This window comes from Nymphaea colorata, chromosome 5, assembly GCF_008831285.2.
Source record: "Nymphaea colorata isolate Beijing-Zhang1983 chromosome 5, ASM883128v2, whole genome shotgun sequence".
NCBI lineage: Eukaryota > Viridiplantae > Streptophyta > Magnoliopsida > Nymphaeales > Nymphaeaceae > Nymphaea > Nymphaea colorata.
The window spans coordinates 8272879-8291878 of NC_045142.1; the positions used below are offsets into that span (position 1 = coordinate 8272879).

Consider the following 19000-nt stretch of genomic DNA (forward strand, 5'->3'; position numbering starts at 1 on the left):
TTAACCAGTAGTATATCATCCTCAAGTCTCAAAAGAATTGAACACCAAAATATTTTAGCTCTCACATTTCCAATTTGATAACAATTGTCTTTTCAGGGTTCTATCGATATTATGAAACTTGAATACAATCAAACAATAGGCTGGATTGGACAAGCGAAACGCAGAAAGGTAGGAATATGGTGGAATCAGTTTGTTTCTTGTTTTAAATTAACATTTGAAAACTAGATACTAACTATCCTCCCCACATAAACAAACACGTGCAGACAAACAAGTGCAGTAAGAGGGAGGAGCACGTAAACAGAAACCTGAGAAACCTGAACACAGAATTGCAACAAAAGCAGCAACCACAACTGACCAAACCCAAAACGAGAACAAGGGAGAGAGAATACACACAGACACACACACCTAAAGAAGGAGGATAGTAAAAGATTACAAGGAAAAACAGAGAGAGAGAGAGAGAGAGAGAGAGAGAGAGAGAGAAAGAGAAAGAGCAGAGAGCAGACATTAACTCAAGTACTCAACATTACTAAAAACCCCTAACCAGAGGTTAAGGGAATACAGCCATAGGAAAGTACCGAAGTGAGAGGGAGACTCCACAAAGAAATCACACAAAGAAACAGATACTTGAAGAGGAAGGATAGTAATGACAGGTGACGGACCATATGCTCTTATTCATCTACTTAATTCTTCCAAGCAGAAACGTCGGCCTAGTCAATACATCAGTGATCAGCCTACTCAATCCCGTACTTCTTCTTCAGGACGACGTTTACGAACTCAAGGACCTTGTGAGGGTCAGGGAGTGACTTCGACACGCTCTCCCTCTCCCTGCACCTCTTCACCCATGCCCCAAGTTTGGGGCTGACTTCCTCCACCTTGAAGTTGCCATGGCTCTCGTAGACGAGGAACCAAGAAGCGAAGGGGATGAAAGCAACGTCTACGAAACCAAAGTGGTCGCCACCAAAGAAGTGTTTGTCCCCAAGAGCCCCTTCTAGCAGCTTTAGGATATCTATGAACTCCTTCTTGGTTGCCTCAAGCGCTTCTCCCTTGAGCTTCCACAGCCTCGATCCACAATCATATACCTATCAACATGAAGAGCAATCAGTTAGCATAGGGTCCAACTGAGGAAGAAAGAACAAGAAGAGGAGAAGGTGGAAGCAAGAACCAGTCATATGGCTCATCTCCAAAAAAAACTAGCGCTCCATGGTTCCATGGTCAAGAAAAAACAACAAATGCTTTGTTAAGTTACCGTCATTCTTGGAATGTTGGCTCTCTCTCTCTCTCTCTCTCTCTCTGTGTGTGTTTTCCTCTTTCTCTGGTGAACAAAGATTGTCCCAAAAGAACTCGAAAACATTCTACCAACTGTCCTAAAATAATAGAAACATTCGTTTAATAAGACGAATGGATTAAGGGCCACTCTCTGCTCCACATTAATAAAAGGCTGAAGTCTCAGCTTCCAAAGCAGTTCCACCAAGGAAAGACCCCTCAAAAAAAAAAAAAGAGAGCGAAAGACCAGAGAAAGAAAGAGGGAGAGAGTCCCCACAGCAAGACTAAGCTTTCACCATCACAAGTATTTCTCAGTAGATATTAAAAATAAAATAAAGAAGCAGCAGCAGCAGCAGCAGCACAAGCAGGGAAAAAGAAAATAAGGAGAAATAGACCAGATATCAAGGCTTCAGAAAGAAAGAGAGGCCCCCAGCAAGACTAAGCTTCCACAATCATAGATATTGGTCAGTAGATCTAGAAACCAAATAAAGAAGTAGCAGCAGCAGCAGAAACAGGATGAAAGAGAGAAATAAGCCAGTCACCAAGGCGCTCACTCCCTCTTTCTCTCTTTCTCCTTCCAACCACCACCATGACTACAAAACAAGCAAAAACAAGGAAAGAGAAGAAGAGGGATCGAAGAAGGAAAAAAGAGGGAAGTACAAAAGAAGGGAGAAACACCATAGATAAAAAAAATGAAAATGGAATGATCGCCCTCACCTTGGCATCGACGAAGTTCGCCCAGAATCTGGCGGTGGCTTTGTCATAAGGGTCGGCAGGGAGCAGCGGCGACTTCTTCCACGCCTCATCCACATACTCGAGGATGATGAGGGACTCGCAGACGGGCCTGCCCTTGTGAACGAGGACGGGGATCTTCTTGTGGATGGGGTTCATGCGCAACAGGAACTCGGTCTTGTTGGCCAGATTTTCTTCCCTATACTCATACTCCACCTCCTTCTCCGCCAGTGCTATCCTCGCCCTCATCCCAAAGGGACTCGCCCAGAAGTCCAGCAGCACCACCTCGCTTCCCGCCATCTCTCTCGCTCTGCAATCACTCTCCTGTGGGACACCGAGCCCGTGCTTTGGATCCCAGAGAGGAGCAGCGAATGGGATACTTATAGAACATTTTTTGTCCAGAAAAATGAGAGAAGAAATCGACAGAGGGGGTCTAGACCCTTTCTAGAACCTTCTGTGACCAAATGGTAGCGTGTATGATGCGCCTGAATCCCGAAAATGGGAGCGCAGGAAGTTGGGACCCTTCTCAAAGGAAAAGAACAGAACCAGCGGGTTGGACCACCTTTCATGGCGGCCGTTCATTTCGATTGGTTTGGGGAAGAACGGATCTAGTGCACCGCCATCGTGCCACGTTCTGGAAACGAGTTTCTAAAGTCGATTTTTTCTGGACGAATTTTGGTTCAACGAAGTAGGCGCCCAACCAAACAGTCTAACGTTTAAAAAAAAAGTGATCAAAAAGGACCTCAAACTCTTAAAATAATAAAACAAAATACCAAAATCCTCTTTTCTCTTAACAAATTTTAAAAGAAAAAGTTTATGGAAAAGATGAGCAGTTTTGGATTTTAATTTATTATTTCAATATTTTTTGGAAAAGCTGTTATTCGAAAGTTTAAGAAAAAAGTTGAGGGCGTTTTTAATGAGCTTAAAATGTTAGCCGCCGTTTGGACCGTTTGTTGGGTGCTTACTTATAGTTTTTCTTTCCTCAAACTAAAATTTACTTTAACAAAGGGTTTCTTAATTTTAATATTTAAATTTAATTTTAATTTTTTTATATTTATTTAGGGGAAAATATTTAAATTTAATTTTAATTTTTTTATATTTATTTAGGAGAAACGAGCTTTGACAAAAAACAAAGTCCAGCATGCTTCTAAAGTTAAGGAAGGCTTAAGTATAAGTGGACTTACCATGTATCGTTCAACGCTCCGTTCGCCACCATTTGTCGCGTTACCTTTGCCTCCTAAAAATTTTGACATTTTATAGCATGTCTAAACAATTTGAAGTGCTGTTTTATAAAAATTAAATTTAAATTATATTTCAAACCTTCTCTTTATTGTCATGGCTCAAGCTACACTAGTTACTTTAGCTCGTGTTTGAAAACTCGTATTGTTGTATATAACATGAAATCGTTTGTGCTTTTATGGACAATCAAAACTTAAATATTAAACCAAAAAAAAACAAGAAATTAGTCTAACACCAACCAGCGGTAGAGTTAGAAATCTCTGGGTGTTAATACAATGAACAAAAAGTCCTTATAAATTAAAAGAAACATTATCTTAAAAATCAAATCAAATAGTCATGGCCAGTGGCCGAGTCAAAAAAAAATCTAAAGAAAGCACCCTTGATAGATTTTCATATCTGAATGGGCACCCAACCAAATATTTAAACATATTAATTGAAAATACAGTTTTTCAAAGTTACTCAATCTGGTTCCGCCTCTCGTCAAGGACAAATATGTATATTTGCCTCAAAAGCAAATAATCAAATAACTATGATCATTAAAAAATATACAATTACTCTTGTCAGTGAATCATATTTTAAAAAAATGAAGGATCATTTCATCATTAATATTGTTAAATGCATCTTAAACTTTGTGGACCTGCTCATCTCCTATATTTTGTCAACGAAGTTCAATTTTAAAACTATTCATGTGTGGAAAGTGTGAGAGCATTCCTTGATGTTGCAACTGATAATGTTAGCGTCAATGCAGTAGAGGAAATGCTAGGCGTTTCTCAGTTGTACCATTATGTCTACAAGCTTCGCCAAAGTACTATAAGAAAGAAAATGTAGCATTAGCCATGGCAGCTAAAACTGTAGCCAACACTTTTATTAGGGTGCGTTTGATGCACCGGGTGAAATGTGTTTTTTTTGGAAAAACGGTACGGGCAAGTAAAATTTCATCCGCCCGACGAAAATTGCATCAAACGGGGTGAAATTCACCCTGTTTAACGCATAACTAGAGCGGGTGGAATTCCACCCGCTCGACGCCCTCCCCCCGCGCTCGACACCCTCCCCCCCCCCCCCTCGACACTTTTCATTTCATCCCATCACCCGCGCCCGCAGCTCTTCCTCGCTCGAACAGGACCTGCAGCTCCTCCTCGCTCTGTCGCCTTCCCATTGTCGCACCAGAGGCCGCTCCAACCGTCGCCGCTTCTCTGCTGGTGATCTTTCCCCCCTTCTCTCTTGCTCTCTGGTGCCCTCTTCTTCTCCCAAATTAGTGCCCTAATCACAGCCTTCTCAGAAATCGTCGTCTCCCTCGCAGGTTATATGGCATCTCCCTTTCTCTCTTACTCTCTGATGCCCTTCTTTTCTCCCTTTCTCTATTGCCCTAATATATTTTGATATGGCATCTTACCGGCAGGGAAGACAAGGCATAGAAGGCTGCATTCTCTGATCGCCGGTCGCTGTTGCTATTGCCCTCGTTTTGTCAACTTCTGGTATATCTCAAATCCCCTTTGTTGCGATTTTAGCCTCTGTATAGTGAAGACAGTGAACTCCTCCATGATCTGTTGCTATTGCCCTCGTTTTGTTCCAATATCATCATGCATTGGTTTATCCTTTGGGTGTTCAAACTTTCCTCCCTAATATGGAGCCTACGCCTATAGAAACAATGTGAAAGCCCACCTGGAGGTGGTGTGAAATCAGGCCATTTTGTATTCCCAGGTTTTTGCATACATATAACTAAACGTGTTCCTGTTTTCCTTTTCAGGATCTGTCTAGCGAATATGTATGTGATTTTTGGACATAGTTTTGCATGTGTTTGGTTGGTTTCTGTGTTGAGCATAGTCACTTGTAACTGGATTTAGCATTTAGCCATTTTCTTGTAACTGGATTTATGGCTTCAGCTGTATTTTCTGCAGGCGTCTAAGGTCTTTGAATAATAATACTCTGCTGGGATCTATATCTGCTGTAACTAAGTCATTTACACAAGGGAATGCTGACATTTTTAAAGAATCTGAAATATTTTAAGTAGTTTTATAATTAGTTTCATTGGAAAGCAGATGTTTTATATTGTTTCTTCATCTACAAATTGGTACACTTTGGCTGCCACTAAACTGAAACATCAGAGTTCTTTTCTATCTATGTTTTATATTGTTTATTCATCTACAAATTTGTACACTTTTGCTTTGGGATGTAGCCTGGCTGCGGCCTTCAAGAATATCACATGAATGAATATCTGCACAACAAATACGGTGTGCAATTATGTAGGCCATTGGACATTGTCGATATCAACGCAACGGAAGAGAAAGAAGTGACGAAGACAAATGGAAGGATCAACATTCCACTTTTCATGATTGTTTGTTTTGCTACTACTTGTTTTCTTTGTTGGATCTGTACTCGTTAAACTTATGTACTGGATGGGACACATATGTTATTTGGTGAATGTTTTAAACTTTGTTGGATCTGTACTCGTTAAACTTTTATACAGGTTGTAGTCGTTAAACTTATGTACTGGATGAGACAACAAGTTGTGGTGAATGTTTTTAAACTCTCATACAGGTTGCAGTGTTGGATGAATATCAGTTAATCATTGTCAAGTTGACTACTTGTTTATAGGCTGGATTTCCATTACATTGATGGCGTCTATTTATGAATTTTTCCAATATTCTTGAAGGCTGCAATGTTGTCATATAATTTATTTCATTTCTGAAAAAAGTCTCCTAAATTATCTATCATGTGCATCAAACATGGTTAAATTTACCAGGTTAAATTCTTTATTGTGTATCAAACAGGGTTAAAATTAACAGGGTAAATTCTTCCACTACATCAAACATGACCTCAAATCGAAAGAGGGTTAAATTCCATTCAAACGCACCCTTAAAGAAGAAAAGACCAAGTGAAATACTTCTACTGTTTAGCAATTTTTCCTGCTAAAGTTGTCGCTTCCATCCTTTTCCGTTTGCCTTCTTCGTGAAAGCCAAGAGACGTCAACTTTTTCACCCTCATCACAGGTGCGCTGCTTATGCGGCTACTGACTCCCTCTCTCAGACTGCCTCAAGTACAGCCCATCCATCTTTACCCTTTCTTCCTTTAGGCCAGTTTGATGAACGTGAAGAAAAATCCACAGTAAAATTACCATTGTACGGCAGAAAGATTTTATCAAGTTGGAATTTTTTTGGATGGGAATTTTTTTCCATTTCAAAGAAAAATGCATGGTAAAATTTTTTCTTGTGCATCAAACGGGGTATTACAGTCGGCAGCCATGGTTCCCGACCTCATCTCTTTCTATTTCTACTTTCAAATGATTATTGCACAATATTGAAAGGCAGAGGAGGAGGAGGAATAAGCAGAGCAGCTAGGAAGCAATGGCGATGGCTTAACAGGCAGTGGATTAGGTGAAGACATGCCCCGACATTTGGTAGTAGAGCGATATAGGTAAGTTTGGGCATCGGGGCCGGCCCAGCCCGATAGGAGTCGTGCTTGGGCTGGCTGGACACCTGAAACCGGGGTTCGGGCTGGACTTGACACTTGAAACTCGAACTCACTCAGGTTAGACCAATTAAATTAAAAATATATATATTTTTAATATAAAATAATATATAAATACAATTAATCATAATAAAATATTATAGTTCTATATTATAAATCAATAAAATATATATTAAAAAATCTTATCAAACAGAATTGGGCTTAGTCAGGCCCGCCCAAACGGGCACAAAAAATTGTGGAAGGAAGAAAAGTATTTGATAGAGAGAGAGATAAATACAAATCAACGCTCGTTAATAATAAGAGGATAGTCTTTTTCATAAGAGGATAGTGTTTTTCAGAATCAAACGTTGGACGTGGCTAATACAGGCCAGACTAGTCGCAACGTTCATATAAAAAAAAAAAAAAAAAAAAAGGAGTTTCTGTTCTGTCAACGCCCTAAGGGGGCATTCCTTTGAATGTTTGGATGACAAAAAAAAAACTGAGTTTTGGATGAAAAACCTAGGGAATCCAGGTTTTCACCGCCATATTCATATCATCCAAACACCACCAAACTAGGTTTTGAGGGTCATCCAAATAGCTATTAATTTTTTTATCCAATTTTTAAAAATTGCAGGGGTTGCAATTTAAGAGAGAGAAAAGTGTGCCTATATATATATATATATATATATATATATATGTATATGTATTTCAACAATATTACTAGGACCCAAATATGAGAGAATATGCCCAGAGTCTTGTTGGGAAGGATAAGTCACCCAGCCTAAAGATAAGGAAAGGGACCTGTCACTTGGCTCACTTCAGCCTGACTTCTGCCTACCAGAAATATCTCTTGCGCATCCCTTTCTAATTATTGCTCTTTTTTTCATGTGTTTCAATATGTGATCGAATAACTCTTTGAGACGAGTCATAGTATTAGTTTTCAATTAGTCGATATAGTCCCTCACCCACAGCTCGTGGTGATTAATATCCTGTTTGCATAGGAGAAGGGGGAGGAAAAGAAAGGAAAGTGATTCAAGTAAGATGTTTGGATGGAGGGAAGGTGAGGAAGGAAATGAAGGGATGACAAAACACGCTGTTTTGATGGGAAGAAATGGAAGACAAAGGAAAGGAAGGATAGATCATTTGGAATCCCTCCAAAAGTGGAGAGATTTGGACAGAAAATAGAGAGCACTCAACCAAATCTCACGTTTGCGCTCGTCTCAATCAACCATGCAAGAGAAATTTTATCCCACCTATGCATCACCGACTTTGGGCTTCTACTCCACAGCAGTGCAGAGCAAGTTCACCTTCGTAGCAATGTCCTGCATTCTCCTCCATTGAAACGTAAGTATGGTGTTTTTTTCTCTGTTTCTCTCTCTCTCTTTCTCATGGTCGAACGGTCATCCAGTGACTGTTTGAACAGAGATTTGGGCTTTGGGTGCATGGGCGCAAGCCCACTGTGCAGGAGAGGCCGTGGGTATCCTCAGGGGCGGAGGGAGGGGGGGCCGCCTGGGTGAGCTCAGAAAAAAAAAATTTATATGTAAAAAATCAAATTTTTTTAGTTTGGCCCGACCCGTCGCTCCTCTTGGCCCGACCCACGGATGGTTCGGCCCGTCCCTAAAAAAAATCCTGGCTCCACCCCTGGGTATCCTACCTCTCTTTCCCTGTCGGTGGGTAACCTTTCGATGGGCTGAATATGACATTGGATATTACTTGATTCTATTATTGAAATCGACTAATGCAAATTAAAGTCGAAATTCCTTTACACAGTTAAACAAACATGATTACTTGTATTTTCTTTTCTTTTCTTTCATTTTCTTCTTATCCAAACAGACTTTCTTAATAACTCATTTCCTTTCATTTTTTCCCCCTCCCTTTCTTTGCTTTTTTTTTCTTTTTTTTTTTTTCCAATCCAAGGCATGGGTAGCACACACAAAGTTTGGTGCCCATATTGTGCAATTTATGGTACAATATTTTTTGGAAAAAGAAAATGAGTTTCAATTAACTTTTAAAAAGGACAAGTCCAAACAGTCATATTCATTTTATGATTAGAATCGTGGCATAGGCACATTGTGATTGGCGCGGGCAGTTCTTAAAAGTTCTTTATTTTTAAATGGAAATTATATATATATATACATATATATATATATATATATATATATATATATATATATATTTAAGTGCCCCACCAGATTTAAGTATTTTTAAATAAGTGCACCTCCAGCAAATTTTTTTGGCTCCACTATTAGGCAGTGGAACAATTATTGTCAATGCATGAGCCTTCAGCCTTCAAATGAAAACAAAGCTTCAACTGCTCTCTTGTACCCTCAAAAGAGTCAAAACTAAGGAGGTACATGCTACGCAATGAAAAAATTAAATGAACAGCCTAGAAATTAACTTATTCCTTACACATGATGGCAGAGATGATAATTTCCATTAAATGATTCTTTCGGATTTGTTGTTTATTTTCTCCTGTCTAAAGTTTTGATGCCTCCTTTTTGTGGCATAACATGAGCTACTTATAATCAGTGGCTTGGTGGTTTACTTGTATTGCTGATGCTTTGCAATTTGCATAGCACATATCCCATTTCTGCTAATAAAAGGTAGGGAGTCTATCTCCCACCAAACTCCTTTATGATAACTTATTCCTTACACATAATAAAGAAAGATTAGACAAGCATTATAGATAAGGAGATATATATATATATATATATATTTTAATTCAAAAATTGCATGCTGCGTTATTTAAGAAAACTCATTTTTAGTCCTCTTGAATTGACAATATAAACCATTGCAGTACCAATACCAACATTCCTTGATATCTCCATCCAACTTACTTACTTGTTTGGTTTATTCATAGTATTAGTATTAGGGTGGGCACAACAAGGATGCAGAAGGGCCTGTTTGGCAAAGAGAATAATATATAACTTAATCATAAATATACTTAAAAAATTAAGCAGATTTATGAAACACCTTAAATAAGTGTTTTATGAATCTACCCTTATTTTTAGAGCATGTTCATGGAACAGTTACAAGTAGTTACAAGCTGTTCTCATTGTTAAATGGCCTTGAAGCAGTCTAGTTTCTTAGACTCTAAAAAAAAAGGGTTTTGGATTAACATTTGATGCGGCTGATTAGTGCATTTGTTTTCGCTTTTTGTGAGAGGGGCACTTCTATTATTTTTTTAAATAAGATATTTCTGTCATTGTGTGAAAAAAATATTTTTCATTCTTTTTTTCTCTTTGCTCTTAATGGAGCAAACCTTCCTTTTTTAAAGAAGGAGACCAATTTCTATGACTTAAAATTGTAGCAGTACCACTTCTTGCTCAAGAAAAACCAGTTAAGTCTAGCGCGTTCTTTACAAGTTAGTTGCACAACTAGCCAAATCCATGTCCTTTTGTGCTTAATGATGATGGAAACGTCGACACAAAGAAAGTGTTCGGGTGTTTGAATCAGCTAAACCCTTATGTACTTTTATGTTCAATGATGATTTCAAGACCATGAGTTGTGTTTGTTTCATAGTGGATCTCAGATCCCTTAAAACATTAAATCCATGAATTTAAGGTCGCTCCTCCCCCATCTAACCTTCAATCCATGGTTTTTAACATATAGCATGGATTTGAAATTCATGTTATTTGATTCTCAATTTGTTTAAACTGAAGATCTCCTAGAACACACCTTTTCATGCAGCCTGGGATGTTAGATCCGAGGCTATCAAATGAACTCTGAAATTTTTTATTGTTTGAATAATTTTTTTCATAACAAACTTAGGACAGCCAAAATATTGTTTCTCATAGAGTTGCGACCCCCAACAAACTTTCTTCATTTGTTGTATGTTAGTTAGCTGTTAGAAATGGTATATATTAAGTACTAACTCCTGCCAGTGTAATAGGACTTCACCAACCAAGATCTAGAAAGGTTGGTAGTGAGGAATGATTAGTGGACAACTATATTGGAAAAGACTCGCAAGACTATTGAGTAAAGTGTCGATTTCTTTCAGTTCAATCATATTTTAGTTGGCAAGGTTCTGATGCAACTTGCGGGGGAAAGGGCCCCCAAACCTTTTTATTGCCAAAAAATAGAGATCACAAGTACAAGAAATGGATATTGTAGTTGGCAAGGTTATTGGAATTTGGCTTTACCGTCTAAGCCTGGGCATCGGGCCGCCCCGACATCCAAAACCCGGGCCTGGCCCGACTTGGAAAACCCGAGCTCGAGCCCGGCCCGATTAAATTTAAAAATATAGTTTTAAATAAAAAAATTTATATAAATATAATTAATCATAATAAAATATTATAAATATATATAAATAATAAAAAATTTTAAAAACCTCATTATCGGGCCGACCCAGGCTTATCAGGCTGACCCGGGCCAGCCCGATAAATTAGCAGGCCAGCTCGGGTCTTTTTTTTTTGGGCCCGAGTCTAGCCGGGTATAGGATACAGAGAAACAACAATGTAAAATATTGCACCAGTCATGTGAAAATTTGTGTCGCCAATTAAGAAAATATCACTATAATGATGTCACCACCAGGATAGGTGTATCCAAAAGATTCCTTACTGCTTGATTCTGATTGATCCTCCAAGCAAAATTTCTTGAAGCTACTGCTAGCCATTCTATGGAGGGCCTATGCACCAACCAACTTGTTTTGAGATCTAATACTTGTGATAATAGTATATGTTTAGACTATGGGATGAGCAAAATTCATAAATTTCTGCATAAAATAATGTTTTATTGTTATCACTCTAAATTTTTTCAAAACTGTATTTCATTTTATTCAAACAAGATTCTCCGTTATTTCAACTATTTTTACGATTTAGTTCTAATTTTGGACCCCAAACCCAAGCTCAACCCAAAACAGAGTTCTAAATCCATTCAAATCTTGACCTCACCGAGGACTGACTACTGTATCCATATTCAAGTCTAGTACTCGACCACTTGATCCAAAATGCACCTCTAGAGCCATATCTAAATCCAAATGCAAGATTTAAATCCAAAATCCAACTTTAGATCAAGATTTGAATCTAAATCCAAGTCCTAGATCTAAAACATACACATTGGTCTAAAATGCGAAGCCAAAGTCCATAATTGAGCCCCAAGAACAAAATTAAGTCGAACAAATGGATGAAACACACACAAAAAGATGCACAATGCCTTGTGGGCATATCACACCGCTATGATGACTCCAACAAATGTTACCCTAGCGTAGTTAGTCTACAAAATGAAAGTGGTTCTACCTGTCACGGGCTAACAACTTCGGCCCGTGCGGCGCGACAAGAACCTGATTGCCACAAGCCTTCAAACCACTGAACGGGGCACAAAAGTAGTTTGATAAAACGAGTGTATAAAGAATGCTTGTGAATAAAGAAATCTCGCAATGTATTCGCTTAGAAAATTAGTATATCACGAGAAAGATAAGCAAGAATGCTTCACGAACAACTCTGTCGTCTTCTCCGCGGGACATTCTTTAGAGGCTGGGATGAATGTGGCATACTTTGAAAATCTATCCACAACCACAAGGATGGAGCTGAAGCCGTCAACTTTGGGCAAGCTGACGATGAAGTCAATGGAGATGCATTCCCACGGACATTCTGGAATAGGAAGAGGTTCGAGGAGACCGGCAAGCTTCTGGTTTGTTCTCTTGTCCTGCTGACAGATTAAACATGTTTTCACATAGGCTTCAACGTCGTCGCGCATCTGTGGCCAGTAGTAGCCACGTTCGAGCAGTGCCACTATCTGCTCCTGGCCAGGATGGCCAGCCCACAATGAGTCATGACACTCCTTCAGCAACTCTCGTCGGAGATTGCCCCATTTAGGCACGAACACTCGTCCGCCCTTTGCCATCAAAAGTCCATCTTGTAGCCAGAATCGTCGCGTTTTTCCCGCCTCCGTTGTTTCGACCAAGTGCTTGGCCACTGGGTCCTGCTTCATGCCTTCTCGAATCCGCCCGAGAAGAGCACCCTCGAGTTGTGCTTCGGATGATGCAGTCCGGGTAGCTGCCAACTACGCCTTCCGACTCAGTGCATCGGCTACGACGTTTGTCTTCCCTGCCTTGTACTCCAAGACGAAATCAAATTCTACAAGGAATTCCTACAATCGAGCCTGGTTCAGACTCAACTTCTTTTGAGTCTGGAAGTAGCTTGTGGCTACATTATCAGTCTTTACCACGAACTGGGACCCCAATAAGTAATGCCTCCATGTGCGAAGACAATGAATAATGACCATCATTTCTCTTTCGTGCACGGAGTACCGTCGCTCAGCGTCTTTCAGCTTCCAACTCTCATAGGCGACTGGATGACCTTCCTGCATCAAAACTCCACCAATAGCAAAATCTGATGCATCTGTGTGGACTTCAAATTTCCTTGTGTGGTCGGGCAACCTGAGCACAGGCTCCTGCATCAGGACCCTCTTCAACTTCTCGAAGGCATCTTCTTCGAGCACTTCCTAAGCCCAAGTTCGGTTTTTCTTTAGCAAATCAGTGAGAAACGCAGTTATCAAAGAATACCCCTCAATGAATCGTCGATAGTAATTTGCCAAACTGAGAAAAGAACGTAGTTCTGGTACATTGGTTGGCGGTTTCCAGTTTCAAATTGCCCTCACCTTTTCTGTGTCCATTCGCAGCTGATCTTTTCCCACAATGTGACTGAGAAAACTGATTTCCGGTTGGCCGAATAGGCACTTCTCGTGCTTCACATAGAGTTCGTTTTCCTCCAATACCTTGAACACTGTTCGCAAGTGTTCGACATGGTCCCTCATGGAACTGCTGTACACTACAATGTCATCAAGATAGACTACCACGAACTTATCTAAGTACGGATAGAATATCTTATTCATTAGAGTCGAAAAAGTGGCTAGGGCATTCGTCAACCCGAACGACATTACCAAGAATTCAAAGGCACCGTAGTGAGTGACGCAAGTGGTCTTGGGCTCGTCGCCGTCAACAATCCGAACTTGCCAATATCCTGATCTGAGGTCTAACTTGAAAAACACTTGAGCTTTGCCCAATTGATCAAACAGATCTGCAATCAAAGGTAAGGGGTACTTGTTCTTCACTGTTACTTTGTTCAACGCCCGATAATCCACACATAGCCTTTTGGAGCCGTCATGCTTCGCTTGGAATAACACTGGTGCACCAAAAGGAGCTTTGGAGGGTCTTATTATACCTTCAGCTAGCATCTCGTCCAACTGTCACTGAAGTTCTCTTAATTCTGCAGGGGCCATTCGATATGGTGCCATTGCCGGGGGTTTGGCACCAAGAAGGAGTTCGATGGCATGATCCACCTCACGTCGAGGTGGCAGCCGTCTAGGGAGCTCTGCAGGCATTGTTTTTGCGAATTCCGTTAAGACAGGTGCAAGCGCCTCTGTGACCAAACCAGGGGAGTCATTAGTCACTTCCCTGATTGCCACCAAGTACGTCTATTCGCCGTGATTGAGGCCTTTATTCAACTGAAGGGCAGATACCATTGCGGCTTTGCCCTTATCCCTCTTTATCGATGTTACTGGAACCATACAAGGAGACTTCTCGTCCATGATACTAATACTGTGTAGGTGCGGCATTGTGACCATTTTCGCTGTACTGAGGAGCTCCATGTCTAGGATCATCCGGAAATCATCCATCGGGACCACCGAGAAGTTGGCCCTTCCTGACCAACTCTCAATCTTCACAACCGCATCACGGGCCACTCCGTGTATGGGTTTGGCCTCTGAGTTCACCGCCTTCATACGTAACTCTCCCATCTCAAGGGTTAGGCCTAGTCTCCTCGCCTCCTCAACTGAGACAAAGTTATGTGTGGCTGCTCCCGTGTCTACCATAGCCGTGTTAGACCTTCCATTTACCAGGATTTCCAAGTACATGAAGTCGTTAGAAGGTGTCGCTGTCACCTTCACTTTTTCCTCCATTTTTATGGTGTTCAGAAGTTGAAGTGCACCCATCTTTGGTCCTTCCCATTTTCACCTTATGCCGCATCAGCAGATTGCCTTGAAGAGCTTGCTTGATTGTCCCTGTTTACACGCTTTGGACATTGCCTCCCTAAGTGATTACCATCGCAAAACCAACATTTTAACACTCTATTCTGAGAGTTGTCGTTTCTGCGAAAGAAAGTTCTTCTTTCGACTTGGCGCTGAGTTGATGGTTCATCTTTTCGTTCCCTTCGATCATCTTTCTTTCCTCCATGGTCAGGCTTCTTCGACGGCTTTATGGCGTTAGTGTAGCTCTTGCGCTGAGTATCAGTCAAACGTTCTGCTACCACATAAGCATCCTCCAAGGTCTCTGGATTACTCATTTCCACTTCGGATTGTGCCCACGACTGAAGTCCCAAAATAAACCAGTTCAATTTATCTTGTTCTTGCATATCTGGCAGATCTAACATCAGCCTTTGATAAGCCCTCACATAATCTCGCAAGGATCCGGTATGTTTCAGTTCACCAACCATCTGATAGGCATAGCGTGTCGCATTCGGGGGCATGAAGTAAGTTCTTAACTCTCGTTGAAAATCATCGAAAGTGTCTATTGTGCAGATCCCCTTCTGAATGTCGAGTCTTTTCCTTCTCCACCATGCCACAGCATCGCCCTCTAACAACATAGCCGCAGTCTTGACTTGAAGGTCGTCCCTCATAACGCCTTGCAAGTCCAGGTAATACTCCACTTGAAATAAAAAGTTGTCGATCACTCGACTATATCGAGTTTCGTTGTATTTAGCTGGTCTCTGAACATCGACCCTCGCTGGCCGATCGTCACCTTCACCTACAGAGATTTGTCTCTATAGTGTGCGGTTCTTTACCTGAAGTTCCTTGACTTCAGCCTGTAACGCGGTCACTGTGTCAGTCAGTGCCCGATTCATGGCCACTAGGTCGGCCACTTGTTCCCGCAGTACCTTCATCTCGTCCTTCATTTTCTCGAAGGACTCAGCTGCATTACCCAACGCTTCTTCATGAGTAGTTACATCGGTAGCCAGCTTGTTCACCATTTCGGTCAGGTCTTCCTAACCCTGATATGTACCCATCTCGTCAGAATGGGCTACCCCCTTGCCCTTGGCACTTCGCAGATTGTATTGAGTCGCCAGGGCTTCTTCCTCTTCGATCAACGATCGTCGGAGGTCTCTTTCGATCAACGATCGTCGGCGTGTATTTGTACACCGACTATCCAATCGCTTCCTCAGATTGCCGAACCTGGGCTCTGATACCAGTTGTCATGGGCTGACAACTTCGGCCCGTGCAGCGTGGCAAGAACCTGATTGCCGCAAGCCTTCAAACCACTGAACGGGGCGCAAAAGTAGTTTGAGAAAACGAGTGTATAAAGAATGCTTGTGAATAAAGAAATCTCACAATGTATTCGCCTGGAAAATTAGTACATCACGAGAAAGATAAGTAAGGAGAATGATCTCGACTTTACTTATATAAGATGGCCGAGGTCGCTTACAGGATTCCCATGTCGACCACCCAAAACAAGAAATCCCAATACTTGACACTTAGACCGGTATGAGGGTACTCCCATACAAGTAAACGTGCATAAGCAAATGACTCAACATAAGCAAAGGAAGCACAATGCAAAACAAAGCAAAGGACTGTACAGACTCCCAGACACAGGGGAACACTACCATTGCATGTATTAAAACCCACTCTGAAATTCGCTTCTTTTATAGAACTTCTTCTAAATCAATATCAGCGGAAGAAACTATTGCAGCTCGATTTGTTAGATGAAAAGAGGTTAAAAGCGACTAAGCATGCTGAAGCCTATCGTTAGAAGGTGGTTAGACAATTTGTCAAATTAGTTATTGAAAGACATTTCAAGGTGAATGACTTGGTCCTACGATCCATGCTATACCTCAAAGGACGACCGTGTGGCAAGTGGGCGCTAAACTGGAAAGGAAGCTCATACTGGTTGATTGATGCTAATGAGGTGGAACTTACTGATTCCATCTTGTTAACACTCTTTATTTCAATAAATTCTATACTTAATTCTCTTGTATCCACCTTTTAATCGACGACAAATACTTGTATTCAACACATTTATCTATTATCCATTTAGATTTTCTTTAGTTGTAAAAAGTAATGATTACATGGAAGCATTTTTTTTTATTACTATCACTCAAAGCTCGAGAGCAAACCCCATGCAAGTAACGGGCTAAGCCTGCAATGCAACCCAAGAGCAATTTATGTAGATAAGGAATTAAACCTACGATGCAAGCCGGTCAAACCTGAACCCAATCTTGCCAAACTCATATAAGTAAAGGATTAAACCTGTGACATGTTCAAATAACCTATTCAGCTAAGGGCTTAAACCAAAAATGCTACTCCAAACATTTAAAAAAAAAAAAAAAAAAATCTAAGGTGCTTATCTTTGCTACTAAAAGTGGTGTTCGCCGATTTAGTAACAAAGAGGGGCATATATTATCAACCCTAATTTTTTTCCAAATAATTGTATTCCATTTTGTTCAAACAAAGTTCTTAGTTATTTCAACCATTTTTACAGTGATTTGAATCTAATTTTGAACTCCAAACCCAAAAGAGACTTCTAAATCCATACCCAAATTCAAACCTTGACCCTAGACCTAAAACATACTTCTATATCCATAACCAAGTCCAATTCTCAACCACTCCCAAAACAGACCTATAGACCCATATCTAAATCCAAATGCAAGATTTAAATTCAAAATCCAACTTTAGATCAAGATTTAGATCCAAATTCAAGTCTTAGATTTGAAATACACACCTTGGTCCGAAATACGAAGCCAAAGTCCATAATTGAGCCCAATGAATGAAATTAAGTCCAAACTAGGAAAAGGACCCATAAAGCCGCTCTCGGATCTAAATTGGATTCAAAACCAAATTTTGGATCCAAATCAATAATTTCAATTCAAAATCAAAAGTCAAGGCCAAAATAACAAATTTTGATATTGTCGAGCACCGCGCATGCATGCTCAGACCTTTCTTTTGCATTGTGTCTCAATTTTGTACCAAAAAGAACTTTAAAAATATGTTTTGAACCTAAACCACTCATCTAATCCTCGATCTGAGCCTCAGACATCAACTAAAATGTATTGGCGACCAAGCAAACCCGATCAGGATCTAAAATGAGCTCAGAATCAACCAAAATAAAGTCCGTCCCATTTGTAACAAAAGAGCATTTTGCCATTTAAAATATGCATTTAAAAAAAATGAGTTTTATATTTTTTAATATGTAGTCCAAAACGAACCAATAAGGGGGCGTGTCACCCCCTCTCCCGCTTGCCCTGCATGCTGCCAGATGCCTTGGAATTTATGGAGCCTTTCAATGATAATTTCATACATATCTGAGAGGAAAGAGTATTAAAGACGAACATTCAAATCTGATTCATGCAAATCCTGAGCAATCAAGCCAGCAAGGGAATTGTCAATCAAATAATGCAACGCCTAACTCTAATGCAACGTCCAGCCTTGATATTGACAGCTGCAAGGAACAAAACGGAAAATCTTCTATGCAATGTCATTTAGTAATGGCCTCAAAAGGAAAGCGTCAGTTATCCTCTACTAGCCAGAACATTCCCAATCTGATCCACGCTTCTCACAATGAAACGCAAGGAGAAAAGGAAAGTAACATTGATGACGAGATAAGAAGAAAAGAAAAAAAAAGAAAGATCATAAAGATGGTGATTTGGCTCAAGATTCTCAAGCTGAAACAATTATGCCCAACAATCTCTTGCCGGTTACAGGGAGATTTCAGTAGCCTCTTATTGCTGTATATATAGTGTCGTTGTACATAGAAAGTGAACAGTGTAAAGAAACAAAAGAAAAACAGGAAGGAAGGCTTTTGATTCTCTGATCGTGGACGTAGGTTCTCAAGAACCGAACCACGTTAATTTCGTTCTTTTTTTTCAGTTCTCTTGCTCTCTACTTTCTTTATGGTATCAGAGCTAGTATATTCGCCGCCTCCATCACTTTGAAAAATTTTTATTTTCCTGTCAAACTGACGCTCAACCATTTTGTGAAAATGAACAAAAGCATCAAAGAAATCAGATTTGCGCCTTAGAGGATAAAACCATGTAAAACGACTATTATCATCAACAATGTTAATACATGGGAATTAGTTCCAAGAAAACCCAATTGTTGAAGCAAGCCTCTAGAGAATGGTTTCAACGGCTAAGTGATTTCCTCTTCGTCAATGGATTTCGGAGCTGCTATTCAGACCCATCTATGTTCACGTTTCATGAGAATAACAATTGTCTTATTCTCTTAATCTATGTTGATGATATGGTGCTTATAGGTAGCTCTTCCAACTTAATTCAGAATTTTCTCTCTAAACTTCAAGTTGAATTTCCTGTGAAAGATATGGGGCAACTCA

General features: G+C 40.2%; 1 protein-coding gene and 1 long non-coding RNA gene across 2 annotated transcripts; one reads left to right on the forward strand and one right to left on the reverse strand.

The window, feature by feature from the left end:
• Nucleotides 1-500: 500 nt before the first annotated feature.
• On the reverse strand, nt 501-2364 carry LOC116254906 (probable glutathione S-transferase). Its single transcript, XM_031630551.2, has 2 exons — nt 1981-2364; nt 501-1079 (listed from the first exon to the last, which is right to left on the reverse strand). The coding sequence occupies exons 1-2, from the start codon at nt 2293-2295 to the stop codon at nt 732-734; spliced, it is 663 nt and encodes a 220-aa protein (XP_031486411.1). The 5' UTR covers nt 2296-2364; the 3' UTR covers nt 501-731.
• Nucleotides 2365-4308: 1944 nt separating this feature from the next.
• LOC116254898 (uncharacterized) lies at nt 4309-5869 on the forward strand. The gene is made up of 3 exons (XR_004172773.2): nt 4309-4534; nt 4634-4709; nt 5411-5869. It is a non-coding gene; the product is annotated as an uncharacterized LOC116254898 (long non-coding RNA).
• Nucleotides 5870-19000: the final 13131 nt, after the last annotated feature.

Coding starts and splice junctions, on each gene's coding strand:
- LOC116254906 (XM_031630551.2), bottom strand. CDS start 2,295: ATGGCGGGAAGCGAGGTGGTGCTGCTGGACTTCTGGGCGAGTCCCTTT. Junction 1,080..1,980: donor CGAACTTCGTCGATGCCAAG/GTGAGGGCGATC, acceptor TCATGTTGATAG/GTATATGATTGTGGATCGAG.